This window comes from Eimeria necatrix, genomic scaffold (genome assembly GCF_000499385.1).
Source record: "Eimeria necatrix Houghton genomic scaffold, Enh_scaff69, whole genome shotgun sequence".
In the NCBI taxonomy this organism is placed as follows: domain Eukaryota; phylum Apicomplexa; class Conoidasida; order Eucoccidiorida; family Eimeriidae; genus Eimeria; species Eimeria necatrix.
In genome coordinates, this window is record NW_013654523.1 from 39477 (window position 1) to 56733 (window position 17257).

The 17257-nt window shown below is 47.8% G+C and overlaps 2 protein-coding genes across 2 annotated transcripts; one reads left to right on the top strand and one right to left on the bottom strand.

Annotated features, from left to right (window-relative positions):
- Positions 1–2108: 2108 nt before the first annotated feature.
- Positions 2109–4091, bottom strand: ENH_00071320 (hypothetical protein, conserved; the record flags this gene model as incomplete). The annotated part of the gene is made up of 1 exon (XM_013582560.1): positions 2109–4091. The coding sequence occupies one exon, from the start codon at positions 4089–4091 to the stop codon at positions 2109–2111; it is 1983 nt and encodes a 660-aa protein (XP_013438014.1).
- A 7307-nt stretch (positions 4092–11398) lies between these two features.
- ENH_00071330 (aminotransferase, putative) lies at positions 11399–17016 on the top strand (the record flags this gene model as incomplete). The annotated part of the gene is made up of 8 exons (XM_013582561.1): positions 11399–11758; positions 12031–12183; positions 12362–12863; positions 13457–13599; positions 14572–14718; positions 15126–15224; positions 15620–16001; positions 16790–17016. 8 exons carry the CDS (start codon positions 11399–11401, stop codon positions 17014–17016), a joined length of 2013 nt encoding a protein of 670 aa, XP_013438015.1.
- Between the last annotated feature and the right edge of the window lie 241 nt (positions 17017–17257).

Below are 17257 nucleotides of genomic sequence, written 5' to 3' on the forward strand. Positions count from 1 at the left end.
ATTCTCAGAGCCACGAATTTATTCTGCCACATTCTTCTTTTTGTGTTCTTTATCGAAGAGAAGTTGATACCCTTGGACACTCGACACAGCGGACAATATGGTCAGGTTCACAAACAGCAATTTTATTGCATCTTTAGAGGCAGTAGGGTGCACAAAGTAACTGGCCCTGAGAATAGCGTGGACGCTGAGGACTCCGCGAATAGCGTAAGGAGCTACTCTTCCTTGTACTGCTGTGTATAACGAACACCGGTAACTTGACCCATTCCTAGTTGCTCTCCTCCGTGATTGGCTCTAGTGAGACCCGCAAGCTTTACCAACGAGTAACTTATTTCCAGGCAGCCTGATATCAGGATTTTTCTTCATGATGTTGTTAAGGAGCAAGCTGGTAAATTCCTACGTGAGGGACTCCATTCATTGGCAAAAAGCAGCGACAGGTATATAGTAAAAGGCGAGGCATTAAACTAGCTAGCCCATGCCCAATAGACACTCACGGAGGACCCTTCTTCACTCTAGTTCTCGAAGTTTCACTGCAGTATTTTCTACTGGCTCCCAGATGTATGCACTGAAATTCGCTACACGCAAGCGCACTCCAAAGGGCACGCTATTACCAGTAACGGATTACCGCAAGTTTGTGGATACGCCGTGTGTTCACAAACTTGCAGTAATCCCTGTTACCAGTAAACCGCCGCAACGCCTAGACATTAGAGAGGTTTTGCCATGTCGAACGCACGCGAGCTGTTACTCATTCCGCGCGGATTTTGTGCCCAAAGAGTATCGATAATGGTGCGCAGGAATGTATCACAGGGAGTGGTGCTGGATGCTTGGTTACTTGGCAAAGTGCAGGGAGAGCGAAAAACGGGCACTGCACAGCTTCGTATGCTCTTCAGCGCGCAGTTTACAAGTGTCCAGACAAAATCATGGAGATTAAATATGTTAAAGGCGAGAAGTAGCATCAATGCTTACGCTTCACAGGCAACTAACCTCGAATATGATAATCTGGGCTGAAGAGCAAATTCAGAGAATCCCCAGAGCCAACTACGTGCGAAGATTTCCCTCCAAAGTACACATGCGTTCAACATGGTAAAACCTTTCTAATGTCTACTTTGAATTTAAACAATGATATCATTTCCGTGTGGCCAGAATAACCGTTCCCGGCCCATTCGCAATTGCTGCAACTATCGTCAAAAGCTGGAGAGCCTCACATGACGCCTTCCCTGATAAGTAGAGCGTTCATGCACGATTTATTATACCGGCGCTTTTCTTTGCCGGTCCTTTGCTACATGTGACTCTACTGAAAGTTTACCCTTGTTTATTGTGTAAACTAGAACGGCGGGCCATTGCAGCCCCATCTTTCGCTCGACATGGCGGCGACGCTGTACATCTCTAGCGAGAGAAGGCGCGAAGCCTTGGTAAAGGCTGCCCTGATGCTCCACTGTCGTCTTGGCCATGGAAAGAGCGGAAACGCAAGTTCCCGATAAATCAAGTGCCTCCTGAGACGAGTGCCTCGTCTCACCAGGCACTTGATTGCCAGCCCAAGGCAGCGCAGATTCAACATCGCTGCAGGTAACCCCAAGCAAGCGCGCTACTAATTGCCTAAATCGTGCAATTAGTGTGGTTGCATAACAACCAAAATTGAAAAAAAAACGCAGGCTGCTGTCTAATTCAGCTCGCGGCAAAGTCCTTTCACCATTCATAGAGCGGCAGATGTTCCAGACAAAGATTGCTCATTTTTAGCACACAAAGAGATGGCAAAGGAAAAAAACAGTAGAGCAAAGCCACAGGACATTCGGTGGAAGTTCCACTACGCATACTATGACACGAGGCCTTCATTCATCAGACGCCTCACACCAGCGTACGCGGCAGTCTGTGTGCTCTTCGCCTGCTGTGCAAGATAACAGCGCATGCATTGCTGCTGAGGCAAGTCACGTACTAATGGATTACTCGGGCTTCACTTCGCCTTGCCCTGGAGCCCTAACGCTTTGATTTGTCGGCTATCGTTCTGGAAGTTCAGCCAGCTGCTCACCGCATGCTTTGCGGTGGCTGTCCTCCGCTAAATGGAGGGTATTTCTGTGGCTGTGGCCTTGCGTCCAACCGCAGGTTACACTTGTTTACCCATCACAAACGGTGGCTAACTTCCCCGTAAATGGCGACCAGGGGGGTACACCCCCGTCTGCGAAAAGGCTGTACTCGCCCACTTCGGGAACTGCGGGTGGTGACGGACTGGTAGATGACGCATCTAAAGCACCGTCCGATTGGTGGGAAGCGGACTGCAAACGCGTACCAGAACCATCTGGATGGAATGTGCCCCACTGTAACGAAACGGGAGGATCAAAGCCCTGCGAATAGTTGGTGGCTCCGAGATGCTGGGGACCTGCTGGGGGAAGAGTTGGCGGCAACGACGGTAAAGCCGCCTCAACACCTGCCGGTCTTGGAGTCTGTGTCCATGGCAATGGAACTCCAGCCACTGGATGAGAAAACTGCGACAGAGCTAATTGCACCTGGTTACCTTCACGGCGCACGAATGGATGCGGTACGGGATGCATAACTGGCCCAATACCTTCCGTAGACGTCTGGCCAGCTTGCCATTGTGGATATGTAGTTGGTAAGTGCCCGGTATGAGCACCACCGGTCACTGCGGAATCTGTCGACCGAAGGGAGGCTTGCACTGCTAAAGCAAACTCTCTGTGCAGTGCTTCTTGATTAAGCCACCCATGCAGTTCCGTATGATGACTGCTCATCTGTAGAGGCGCTCCCGCCAACACGCTACTGTCGCTACGACAGTATGTAATACATGGCCGCCGCGGTGGCAGGAGGCCCCCAGCACTTCTAGCAGCGTCAATTAAACGTTCTCGCAAGGCTTTTACTGGAGCAATAGAGGCTCTGGACACGTGCATATGATAGCGGCCAAGAAGCGGGAACACGCCTGCGCGTTTCTGAGATCCTACAATATGTGCGCGAAGTGAACCGTCTCTGGCAATGTGATCAGAGTGAGTACGGAAAATTGCTTCGATAACAGTGGCCTGCTGACCTACTATCCTTTCGACCAGCTTTGTGGAATCCCTCATCAACTCTGACAGCCCTTGCAAAGCGCCTACGCAAAGCTTAACTGCCAGGCCGGCAGTCCCCAGTAAGCTTATCATCTTCTTTTTGTACTTTAACGGGGATTTCTCCTTTTGAAGGAGGCGCGGCTTCTTGAGCTCCTCACATAGACTTTTTAGCTCGCGGATAGCCATACGTCGACCCTGAAGATTCACCCCGTCACCGCTCTGTTGAAGGCACTGAGAAGCTAAGCTGATAAGAGAGTCGCCCACTTTTTCCCTTCTTGGCTGAAGGTCCTCCTTTACAAGCGACAGGGCACCCAAATCGAGTGCTATCAGCCGCAATACATGAAATGTCAAGCGCAGGCGTTGAGCACACGTTAACGCTGGCAACAGCGAACTGCACAACTTTGAGGCCATTGCCATTTGCCGCATAACAGTAACCACCCTCCTTTTAAAAGCTGGAGGTAGTTGCCGGTTCTCCCACAAGTGCAAGTCACTGTCATCAAACTCCTCCGATAGCGATTCCAAGACAGCGTCATCAAAGTCAGCCTCATCCAAATCATCCTCATCAAGCATGTCCTCTAGAAATTCATCTGTTGCTTCCTCCTGCGCTATCCCGGGGGGTCCGTGTGACGTATCCTGACGTAAAATAGACCCATTCTGTGGCACCTGCTGCCCCGAAATTCCCGTGAAGTTCTGCAATCTCCCGTTGTAGCCTCCATTATCATCGCCTGGTGCATTCTCTAAGTTGCATAATCCACCAGCAGCTGCTGCAAGGGATCGGCTCAGATGGAACGACTTCCTTTCAAACCCTATCAAGCGAGAACAACGCAGCAGGAAGTACACTACTACCAAGGTAGTGAGTCCTGCGCCGACACGCCAGGCCCAGGAGGAAGGAAAGAGCCTCCCGTCGTTGAAACGCTGGGCAGGAAGAGCTCCATCAGCATAGCCGTGGACCCTTTCCAGAGGCAGATGCAGATTGGTTTTCTTATCAGTGATAACAGAGGATGGCAGAACATCCCTGAGCTGCGCATGTGGCTGCGGGTCCATTAGGCCTACAGATGGCCCTCACGTCCGTGCAGCCGAAGCCCTAACTTTTTCAGATTTAGCTTCACTGCTTTTCAAAAATCGTGAACATTATACAAGAATACATCTTCGTTGATTACAACCACGAATTCGTCATTGGCGCTAGGCGCACTCGCCGTCTGTACACTTGTTGAGAGATGGCGCACTTGAAACATCGACTTTCTCCTTCTTCGAGTGTTACCGCGCACTTAGACTCACGCTTCAGCCGCCACCAGTTTTAAAGAGTAGCCTCATGCATGTTCATAGGAAAAAAACGCAGAAAAGTGCGGAAGAATTGCTCGAGATTGTGTCCACTGCGCATCTTTGATGCACGTAGGCCCCCCAAAGCGCAATAGCAGACGCACCACAAAACAGGTCCACACTCAGTTTATGGATTGGAAGCTGACCGCAGAGCCCAACAACACTTTTGCTATAGCTGAAAAGATCTTTTCGGGGGGGCCTATGGAGGGATGCAGATGTGCAGCCTTCAAGATCGGAGACTCGGGACACGAACGACACCGAGCTCTACCCCGCAGAGCTTCTCTACAGCATTCGTTGCATAAGGCAAGTTCCGAATATTCGGTGCAGAATTGACTTCTACATCAATGAACTAGCATGAATACAGAGCACTATTGCACGATCCTCGACAAAAAGTGGCAAAGTAACAGATTCGTTAGTGGTCCGGACGACATGTCTGCAAGGAGCCTGGGGACATGTTACGAACGCCTCTCAAAAGCAAACAGCTGGCTCTCTCGTTAACCCTCATTGAACGGCTAATTGTTTTGTAGTGGACAAACATCGTATCAGCAGGCGCTGTTGTGGTTATGGTGGCAGTCTCCTGCATGCAACTTTCCTCCAGCTGAGCTTCACAAAGTAAACGTGAGATTACCAGAAGCTACATGCGATTTTTACACCGACACAGTGGATTAGCTCCTGGGCTTCACGACTACTGGTGAAGCATTCAACATTTTGGGGCGGTGAACCCTACTTGAAACAGACGTGTGTCCTGCAGTAGCAATGCGTTGCGTTTGTGGCATTGCGGTGAAGTACAAGGCATGTTGCAGGGCACTAAAGATGAATTCAAGGTAAGGAACCTGCGCATCCAGATTACTATTAAGCAAGTTAAACTGACTACTTTGAAGCTACATGGATCTCTGGATATGTCTATTCTCCCTTCTACCAGCTGTCTGTGTCTGGGTACACGACCTGGCAGCGAGAAATAGAACACCTCAACACCTCAATTCCTCCTACCTACGAATCCCCGTTACTCTACTCAAGTGTATTTGGTCTGCGTATGCGTGTATGTATGTATGTATGTATGTATGTGTGAGCTTGTGTGTGTGTGCGTTTGTCCACCCAAGGCCTTAGGGAAAGACAGCGAAGTAGGATCGAGTTTGCATCTATAATAGAACGGGTATGCTAGCGTGAAAGAGTGTTCCATGGACTAGCTTTTACATTGGAGGGCTGTTCCGGGAAAATCAAATGATCCTAGTGGGGCTATAGACAGTTTCAGAGCTTGTCTGCAGCCCGGCGCTTTGCTCTGAATCAGTCGCACATACACATAGGCAGCGGTAAACAAATGGGTCAAGGCCCACTCAGGCCCTCCAAGTGCATGAAGCGCACAATCACCAAACAAACAACATAATAGCTCTCCTAACAAAACAACCGATCTACTCAATTTTAAGTCAACAGTCACCCAGTATTCCTAGAAAGTGTTTTAGAGCAGAACAAACCATAATCCACGAAAACGAGAAGGCTCCCGCCTTCATTTCTGCCAAGCAAGAACGCAGGGAACGCAGGCGCTGTGCTTCTCGGGGAGGGACTATCACCTGACTGCATCGATGTAAAAGTCGAGACTGCCACTAACATAAGAGAGCTCTACGCTTGATGAATACTCAGTACTTGAATGAAAACTGAAGTTTACACAGAATGTTCGAAAGCCTGCATTTAACAGTGGGAGCACTTGACCACTGGTTCAACCTTCGCTAACTAAAAAAAATTCCTTGATTTGATAGCAGATAAGGTGGAATAAAGCTCCTAGATAAACCGGGCTTCCGGAATATGATAATGGCAAACTGCCTAGTCTAACAGGGAGCGCAGATCCTGTAGAGTAGGTAGCCGGGCTCTTTCTTGCTCTGTTCATTGTGTACCGTCAACAGCTATCGAACTTCTTCGAAGTTGGTCTCTCTGAATGTATGCTCATTCTGATGGAGTAAATTTGCCAGCCGTCTAGATCCTGGCAAGAGGCAGGAGCTGCAGTGAACACTGAACATGGGGTCACGATACAGAACGTTGAAGAGCCGTAAGCGTTTGCAATCATGAACTAAGCTGATGGGACTTCCAAGTTTTTGAGCGCGTTTGCTGTTGGTTCTCAGTATAGCAATGTCAAGGAGTAAAAGCTTACGGCGGATCAGGGTTACGGCAGATTCGTACACGAAGCGTGTAGAAATGCGCCACTGTGTCCGATATTTTGCCCATTTTGTCTGACCCCAATCAGAAAAGAATAGCTAATTGAGAACATTACTGGAGCAAGTTAGGGTGAAGCCGAAGCAGAATTTGAACGTGCATGCCTAGGACTCAGGGGAGGTGAACATCTGGCTGCTCTGTTATCAGCTGCTGCATTTCAGCTGCTGTGTATCTGCTTGTGTGTTTTCCGTAGCGGCGGTCGCTGATTCGCCAGCACAACCAATCCTGACAAGTCATATCCATAAATCCTAACACTTTCGATGACATCAAGCTTTCTCTGTCAGGTTCAGTCCTCTTGCATAGTGTGCCCGATTAGTAGTGTCATCATGTAGTGTGGGTATTTGCTTAAGAGCACGCTCATATTAAACCGTTCCTATGTAAACTGTTTTTTGCATTCTAGAGCCCTCTCTTACATCGGGCCAACCGACACCGGAGCTGATGCAAGTGTTCTATTTCTTTCCTCTAGTCCTAATTGATGTTCTTTCCATTAATTCATATGCGTTCTTCCTGTTTGTTGCTTCTCTTTGCATTATTCTTTATTTGAGTTGCTATCCACTTCCTCTGTACCGCCCCTTTCCTCTAACCGATGCCTCTTTTCTTTCATAGTCCAGTCGCATCTGCTTGTTCTTTCTGTCACCTTCGACTGATATCCACGTGCTGAGTACTTCAAGTTACAGAATTATACGTGCCTCCTTTTAGCTAGCTCTCTATAAACTTGCTCACTTAGTCAGTAATTGCCTTCCTTTTCACATACTTTTGAGTGTTCACGTATTTAATTATTGCTATCCTCATTTCACTATCTCACTTTTTCCTTTCCACATGGTATTTATCTTTACCTAGTGTACCTGTACATATTTTGATTTTTAATTTCTTAGATTTTTCTGGACAACGTCCGTTACGTAGAACCTGTGGAGTCAGCTCAGCCCAGCATGGCTCTCACGTGCCCTTCCTTTTTTATGACGGAGGACCATACCTACCGCCAGTCACTGAAGACATCGCTAAGCGTTAAAAACGTATGAGCAGCATCGATTTATGTTTAGGTTTCTGTTGACACGCCCGTCTGCCCCCGTGATGTCTCTCACTTGCTGCCTGGGCGTGAGGCGGAACCTCTGGATGCAACCGCAGTGCTTCTTGCCGCAGGCCAGCATTGGGCGTAACTGCAGAACACGTTGGACCTTAACTCCCAAGTACTACGCCTCTTTGCAGATGCATTACTTGTATTTGCTACATCACTGCGGGCTGCGAAGGCTGCTGGATAGAAGCAAACATGTCTCTCCTAACCGCTCGCAATTTCTCTTTGACACTCTTATCACCTGCGATTTTATAACTGGCACTTTTTCTACCAACACAGGCCGCGCTTTTATTAGTCGCGGTACCGATTTCAAAGAAAATTCCATCGCTTTCAGTTTTAGGTTTGATTGCAGCTTTGTGCTCGTTCCACACTGAATACGCTATAGTCTCTAACAATTAACCCCAAAGTGATGGACATACTGAACAGCCGCCCTGGCCGCGGAGCACCTGCTCTGCAACTGCGGGAGGTCGAGGAAGCGTCAGTAGAAGTTCGTAGTGCTTGCTGTCGAACTTACTCACGACGCGATGAGTCAGTACACCACCTCCACGGAATCGTGATGATACTGTGAATGCTCAGAACCTGCTTACGGCTGCTGTAGCTATTGCTGCCTTGGTGCTGTTTCCTACACATCCAATGAGTGAGTTCTACAGTGTGATTGAAAGCAAGGTGATTTATTACATGCTTAGCGGCACCCAGCAGGAGTACGCCGATGCGACATGCCGCAATGAGGTGAGCGATTTTAGGCAAAAAGCTTTTATCAGGAACAATAACTTACAGCCCACCATTTGTTCCACAGATGGTGGGCGGCAAGTTTTTTCTTCCTTTGTTCGACCATGGAGCTCAGCGGAAGAGCCAATATCATACTGAGTTTATCGTCGTCCCCCTCACGATGCTTTTCATGTATCTTCACCTCAAGAAACCAGCAAAGACTCACGCTTCCCCCCAAAAAATGCCACCATTATTTTAGCTCATGTTCCGTGGCGCCTTGTCAACCCTAGTGGCTAATAGGAAGTGGATACTGTGTTGCAGTGGGGAGCTGCAGACGAACTCAAGTATCTCATGAAAGAGCGCGGACAAACGGGGACGTTACTAAGGAACCTGCCGTTTACTCCATCATTTTCCATGCATCACTGCGAGCTTTGAAGCAATGCCGGAGCCCAGTACAATGGCAACTAAGAGCTTTACAAGTTGCCGGCGCTGCCGCCACGTTCTAGAGCGCTCTCCTCGCCAGGCTCCTCCTGTTTTCATCCTGCTCCGTAGCCTCTTCGCTTACCCTGCACACCCAACCTTTTGCGTGCCTTGGCCCTTGATGTATATTAAAAGAAAATCCGTATTCCCGTTTGAGTTGTCCCTTTTACTCCGCACAACTACTATCGAGTGAGAAAAGAGAGGGTAACCGTGGATTGGAGGCGAGGATTGCATGTACCAGAGCATGAACTCGAACAGAGCCACGCGCGCACACAAAGCAACGGTGCATACGCACAACGGACCACAGGAAAGTGCAGTTATATGCACATGCAGCAACAGACATATGTTCACAGAAGAAATATTTAAAGTGTATGACAACCGAAGGTAAAGTTCTCTGAAGAGAACGGGGTGGAATATAAGAAATCGAGGGCACAAATAACATAATGGCAAACGAACAAATCAATGCAAAATCGAAAGAGAAGCCGAAATGTTGAAGATAGGAGTGAGCGGGCGCAACGCCAATAGTTGCTGTAGGCGTTTGTGCACATGTGTGCCCTTTCCTTCAGTCACTTGTGCTTGTGCATAAGTACTTTTTTTGACGTGTATTTCTGTGCTCGTTCGTGTGCCGATATATGTATTCTGAATTAGCACGCGAGTAAGCATGTAGATCTATTGTCATCCTCTTCTCGTATTTCTTGGCGATAGCCGTGCGGGTGGCAGAGCCGGCTAAGCGGGAAGGCTTGGAAAACAAAACTAAAGATTTAGTAAATTGATTAAGAAGGGATAAGACTGTCCAAGCCTTCCCACTTAGCCGGCTCTGCCACCACCGTGCGTGGCGGGAGCCGGCTAAGCGGAATGGCTTGGACAACGAAACTAATGTTTAATAGAATTAATTAAAAAGAGATAAAACACATCAATTTTATCACAGAGGGGACAACAACACAAAACGGAACACGAGGGCAGCATGTTGCAACCAACAGTAGTGGCAGGCAGGAAAGAGCCAGGCCTTGCGTCAACGCAGGTAAATTTGTTTCTGTTTATCTACGTTGCTTGCTGTTGGTAAACGGTGCTCCGTTAACCCATTAACGCCAGACTCACTTGCTAGTGCACTGTTCCTTCTTCACGCCTTGACTTTATACCCTATAGAATTTTAGATCCGATATGAGAAGAAAAGCGTGTCTATGTTAGAAACTTACAGGCATGAAGGGCAGCACCTCAAAGCCTACAAAATACATCCATGTATAACCTCTTTTAAATTATAGACATTACACATGGAATGCAGCAACGCCATGAGGGCAGATTCCGATGTTACCTCGGCAAGAAGAGCAGCAGGCTTAGTTCGATTGTCAGATACATAACCAGCAAGCGGTATTGTGCCAACTTCAGCAGCTAATACCGCTTAATGCTCTGACCGCTGCAAGGTTCTGAACTTAGTAGGCGAGGCCGATGTCGCTAGGTCTACAAACCACTTTGAATACCAGGTTGAACGGAAAGGACAACTTATTTCGGCCTCCTTTCTTTCCACAAATGTATAACAGCATTTCCCGTTATAGTATTCAGCAAGTTTGGTTTCTAGTTCGTGCGCAAAAGTTCGCTCAAACCATCAGTTTTATGCCGTGGTACAACACGTTGAAACAGCGCGGTTTTGTCTGACTAAAATCAACTCACTAATTTCGTGAAAAGACATGTCAATACCCTCTTCAATTATTTGGTCAGGGGTGCTCTCAGGGAAGTTCCCCTATATGCTTCCTCAAACACGACAAAAGGAAGTTCGCCGAACTTCAAATGCCTCAATTCCGTAATTTTGGCATAACACTTTTCCAACTGCTTTAAGTGGACGGCTTTAGGGTAAATATTCATTGTCGAAGGCCTGGCGTAGAAACGCTATTAAGCGCCTGGAATTCCAGGAGGGTACTAGTCCAGCAGTACTTTCTGTTTGTCTTGAAGCTTCGTGGTTCAGTAAGCGTTGAAGGATTCCAACTCATGGTTTCCTCATAGGTTCCTGCTTGGAGCTAACGGTGGATTGCTGGTTACGTGGCAGGGTCATAAACTGAACACTAGTTCTCATTATCAACGAAGCGGAGGAATGTCTGTCGTCGGATGACGACCCCAATGGGACTTACGGCCACAGACAAAAAAGCGTTCGGAATAAATATAATTGAGATAGAATTCTCTAATCAAATTGAAGGTAAATCAACAAATCTCGGAAGTGGTGCAATGGCGTAGCGCGTGGCGGTCAATTGCTGTTGTCGCTCAGTGCAGTGCGACGGGAAACACGAGTAGCAGCTGCGCGAGGTCTCCATTCCCACGGCAAGCCTCCTTTCTTTTAAAAATTTTGTTGAGAAAAACAAAAAACCGGATTATTATCCCCTTCATTTAGGCTGAGGTGTTCTTAGTGTGTGCGGATAAGCCTTGAAGGCTGATCGGGTCACCGGCAAAGATCTTCGCGCAAAGCTCACACCTCATCCTTCCGCTAGAGTGTTGCGTGCCGAAGCCCAAAAGATTAGCATATAAGGTTTGCGCTGTACGTTCCAGGGTTTAGGCTAGACAGAAGGCTGGAGTTCTGATGGATCAGCCGGGAAGCTCGCCGGTGCCCCTCGGGCCCCTTAACTCCAAACGCTGTCATGAAGTGAACGCATACCCAGGACTTCAACAGCAGCAGCAAGTAGCAGCAGTAGCAGAAGCAGCAGCAGCGGCAGCATTAGTCGGTGCTGCCGCCGGAATGGCAGCTGCTGCCGCGCCAGAGGAAAACCCTACTTCTCCCATTACAGCAACAGCAGCTCAGTCCTCATCAGCAGCGCCAGATGCAGGAAAAGAACCAGCACCAGCAGATGCAGTAAAAAAAAACTTCGAAGCCGTGAGAGGAGGCAGAAGGAGGTCAACATTAACTCTTGCGGAACTTCCGAAGCGTGTGCTTGATTGTCAGGTGCGCATAATGCCTGACATTAAACGACAAACTCCTAACCCAGAGCCACGTATATAGACAGATAATGTATGGAAAAGGATCTTTGCTCTTTTCCTCGCGATGTCGTCACGTGCAGCGAGCATGTTTATGCATACAGGTGCTCACACATAGCTACATGTTTGTCTACACATTCAGAGCATCGCTGTCATGTACACAGATAGTTCTAGCCACAACAACCGAGCTCCCCGTTTTCATTTTTCAGAGCTCAGGATTTACAGCTTGCATATGCTCAGTACGCGGTCAGGGGGCCCACGGTGGAGCTGGCTCGTCAGCTGTCTCTGCGTCTGGCAGAGGGTCACAACGACTTGCCTTTCAAGCGTCTAATCTACGTTAACATTGGAGACCCCCAGGCACTAGGGCAGCCACCCATTTCCTTTTTCAGACAAGTAAGCAATAGATTAGCAGTGCGCCCAACAGCTGTTAGCAAAGCTGGTAGCAGAGCTACTGAGTCGAAATTCTGAAGCTTTTCAGTTCTGGCTAGCGAGACAAGCGAGACAAGTGCACGACTGTGACCAGAAAGAGTCCACAAAATTTGAGGGTCCGAGCATTCGCACCTCGTTTCAGGTGCTTGCGTGCCTGATGTACCCCCCTTTAATGGGCTTATCATTGCACTCCAACGCCTTCTGCCGAACTACATCTATGGAGGAAACATCTCCGCAAGAACCGCTATCTTCGGAGTTCTCTGAAACTACGCATGAGAGCCCCACCTGCTGCACCTTTCATTCGAATCCTCCTGCCAGCTCCTCTGAGAATCATTCGAATCCTCCTACCAGCCCCTCTGGGAATCGAGTTGGGGCCTCCGGCGGAGGTTCCCTTGGAAACCGTCCTGATTATCGTTCTCAAAGCGCTGAGGAGCGTGGGGCTTTAGATTTTTGCCCGTCCGCTTTCCGGGTGCCATTTCCTGAAGATGTGACGAAGAAGGCAAGGGAATATTTGGCTTCTGTGGGGTCTGTTGGGGCCTACTCGCATTCCCAAGGGGTAAGGGAACTACGTGAGATAATTGCTACCTGGTTCGGAGAGAGAGATGGAGTGCCTGCCAGCCCAGATGATCTGTTTCTAACAGACGGTGAGACGCACCACTGTCGCTTCGTGTTTGTCGTTTCTTTCAACATATGTCTTGCTGTTTGCTTTTGTCATTCCGCGTGTCCTGACTTCCTCGTCTGCCAGCCTATATATATGCCGTAGTCTCTGTATGTCTGTACCTTTCTTCCCTCCCCCATGCTCTGCGCTTTTTGATTGATCTGTCTAAATATATCTACTTATTTAGCCCTCACTCTAGTTCACTTCACTATTTGCCGCCTTCGCTTTGCACCTCTTTCTTCACTGTGTTCTCTGTGTATTTCTGCTTGAATTTAGTTGGTCTGTTCTAGTTTCCTATTGTGGATGTGGCGGTGTGTCCATATGTTTTCCAGTCTCCATCTGTGGCTGCTTGAGCTCGTGCATGTTTTGTTTCTGTCTGTTTTCTCCTCCTGTCTTTTGCCTCTGTGAATTTGCCTATCATTTTTGTCAGTTTGTATTCTGTTCAGCTTTACTCGTCTACCCCTGCTATGTCCCTCTCATTTTTCAGACTTCATGTCTAACTTCCTTCGCTCTTTTGCAGCCACCTATATAACGTGTACTAGTGTAAATATAGTTTATGTTTTCTGCGTTTATCAATAGGAGCTTCTGCTGCAGTCGCTCGCATTATAGAGGTTCTATATAGGGGTCCGGAAGACGGCCTCTTGATTCCCATCCCTCAGTACCCACTCTACGCAGGACTTCTTACCAGAATCGGCGCCACTACTGTCGGCTACTATCTCGACGTAAGTCTTTGCAGAACGAACAACACACACACACACACACATCGACAACGCAGGCAAGAACCGACTGCACAATCACGCAAACGAACACCTACGACGAATGCACACATTAGGAGCCGGCACCACAAGTTTACAGCTTTCAGATCATCTAATCAACAAGGAGAACAACAGGACAGACAGCTTACGAAGAAACAAATTTACAGTCAGCGTTCAGTGCTGGGGAGGCCGCGTCTTTGTAACGCTTCTATTTTGTTATCTGTGCCTTAATGAGCTTGCGTTGGGGCTGGTCTACTTTGTTTTGACTTCTAACGCCACTTTCGCGAAGTTTCGATTCTGTCTTGTTTCCTTTGCCTCGTTGAGTCGCTCTCTAAATGCACCTGTGTCCTAGCGCTTTCCTGTACCTATCTTGTTCAGTGCTACTCGTGTATTTTTGCCTGCGCGTACACTTTGTTTCTGCGTTCGGCTGGCTTCTACAGTCGACAGACGACAAACGGTGGAAACCAGCTGCCCTGATCAGGCAAACGCAAAGGCACAGTATATTAATACGTTTGTGCTTATATCCGTTTGTATGTTAGCTTGCATTTTTGATTAGTTGCCTGACGAAATTACAGAGCCTGAAAAACAAACGCGGACACGCTCAGCACACGGAGAATAACACAACGATAGGCATTGTTGTCTCACTTTTACGCTTTCCCAATGGAAATTTGTTCTTACCTCTCTCTGTGTTTGTTTGATTATGCCTTATGTGTTTGTCTTAGCCAGTTTCCAGTTGTAGTCTGTCCCTTTTGTTGCATCGTTGTGTGTTCATTTACATTAGATTGTCTCTCTGCTCAGAGGTCGTTTATCCGAATCGTCCGTATTCGCGTTTCTTGCTCTCAATCCGTGATATATATACGCCATCACCTGCTTAGTTCTTCCCGGATGTGTTTTTGTGTTCTTACCATCGTTTGTTTCTCCGCCGCTGTGCTTTCGTAGGAAGAAAGGGGCTGGGCCTTAGATGTGGGTGAAGTAGAAAGTGCCTTGAAAATGGCGCGACAGAAGGGAATAAACGTCAGAGGCATTGTAATTATCAACCCCGGAAATCCAACAGGGCAGCTCATTAAAGAGCAGCAACTCTTAGAAGTACGTATAACCCGGCACAATTCAACAACTCGATTATCATCGCAGCACAAATGCCACATGCAGGCTGCTTAAGCACTGGAGCGCACAGCCAATAGGTATTCCAACATGCACTCATGAGGGCAGAAAAGAAGACCTGTTTACTGTTGGACAAAGCTCGAGTTTCAAGAGTGTCGGGTTCAAGGCATAGGACTTGGGGGTAACAGGCCTAGTTGCTAGATTTTAGGGGCAGGGACTGATGGCTTGAGGTAACAGTTGCCTTTTCGGGGGACCTAATCTGCACATAAAAGAAGTATTTGTGAGCATATATATTTCAGTGTATGAAACGCTGAACACCAAACTGTACTGAGCACATGCATAAAAAACGAGAACGTGGCTCTGTACCTGCTGGCACTGGGATGTACGTGCAGGTCGTGCAACTCTGTCACCGCGAGGGCCTCGTGCTGCTAGCAGATGAAGTCTACCAAGAAAATGTATACGGGGATAGTCCCTTTGTATCGCTTAGGAAGGTGCAGCACTCGCCACTTCTGCTGTTCCGGCTTTTATGGGGTCTGCTGTTGCTGTTACTTCTTGACTGTTTTAATTCATCTAGCTGCATGCAGCATTGCGGTGTTTGTTGCTGTTTTTTTCAGTGCTCTGTGGTATTACTAATGCTTAAGTAGCTTTAATTGCTGCGTTGGCGTTTGAAATTGCTGCTGTTTCAGTTCTTCACTGTCTTGCTATTGCAGTCATTTCGCTCACAGCGAATCAGCCATTCAGCAGAATTAATGCTCTAAATGACCACTTAACTTTGATGGGGGGCTTGTCAGTTTTACTATTCGCTTACCTACTCATATGCGTATTGGTCCTTTTGTCTGTTTACCTGCCTGTGCCTTTTGCACTTGCTGCGTTGGGGTCTCTTCAGATTGTGATGCAACAGCAAGTAGACGTGCCTTTGTTTTCGCTGCACAGCAGCAGCAAGGGCTTGGTGGGAGAGTGCGGCTTCCGCGGGGGTTGCGTGCTGATAGAAAACGTTGAGGACGCCGTGAAGCAGCAGCTCTATAAGCTGTCATCAATGTCTTTGTGTTCAAACTTGTTTGGCCAGCTAATGATGACAAATCTGTGCAATCCGCCCAGGCCAGGAGATCCATCTTATCCCTCTTTTATCAAAGAGAAAGAATCAATATATAGAACCACTAGAAGAAAAGCAGACACGGTGTACAGGCACCTCAACGCTGTCCCAGGCATATCATGCCAGCGAATCGAAGGCAGTGTCTTTGGATTTCCCAGAATCGAATTGCCCAAGAGTGAGGACCAAATGCCTAGTCATTGCAGCAAAGGGTTAACAGTTCAGGGTTCAGGCACCAATATTTAGAAACTTTGTGTGGACGCATCTGCAACTCTCATTGCCCAGTGAAGAGCCGCACAGCTACTGCCTGTGGCTCTATGTACACATTTTTAGATGGGAAGATACACATTGATCCATTTACATGCATGTATGCCAATGTATACGCTAAAGTGTAAACGTAAGCATCCACATTTTGCTGCAATGCATAAGAGGCAACTGTACGTACGCACCTATACAAACTTGCGTTTAAGAGGGTTTTAGTGTATGCGTCGGTCTATTTGCGTCGATATATGTAAGTGCATTCCATCTTAGTAATGCACGTGTATGCACACGAACATACATATGTTCGTAAGTGTATCTTTGCTATTCTATATGCGTAAAAATTTAAGGGGGAACATCTGCATGTTTGGAAGAATAGGGACATACGTACTGTAAGTGCACAGATGTACAGGTGCAGTAACTGCATGCATCTACGTGCATACATACATGCGCAGAAATACGCCCAATATCAAGTAGCTGATCGTTTGTACTCGTGATTACACTTACACAGGCACGTGCATGCAATGCCGAATCGCATGCGCATGAACTGATAATGAGGTTCCTGCGCAGTTTGTGCTTCCATAATCGCCAAAATGTGTATGGCCATGTGCCTCACAAGCATGTGTACATACGAATGCCGTATGTTCGCCATCTTACGGCACGAAGGGCATGCAGCCAGTTATTGCGCATCTTTCTTCTGTGCATCAGGGGCACAGGATGCTGCCGCTGCAGCGATGTTGGCGCCCGATTTATTCTTCTGCATGGAGTTGTTAAAAGCAACGGGGATTGTGGGAGTGGCGGGAAGCGGTTTCGGCCAGCGTGAGGGGACTTTTCACGTTCGCATTTGTATTCTGCCGGATGAGGCCTTACTTACGGAAATGATACAGAAGTTCAAAACATTTTACATGAAATTCGTCGAAAGGTACAAGGACTGATGTGGCGGAAGACAGATGCACATACAGATGCATTGTATATGCTGCTACATCAGCATTAGCAAGAACAGCGCCATAAGCTGCTACTGCTGCCGAGTCTAGCTCAATGTTCTTAACAACTCTAATGACTGGAGGATGCCCAAAAGACTAGCTGTCTTGCCCTTGCAAACTCGATTAACCTGACTTTGATCTGAGGTTAGGGCTATGTGGCTATCACTTTTTCGGAAGAGCGTAGGTCTTATGC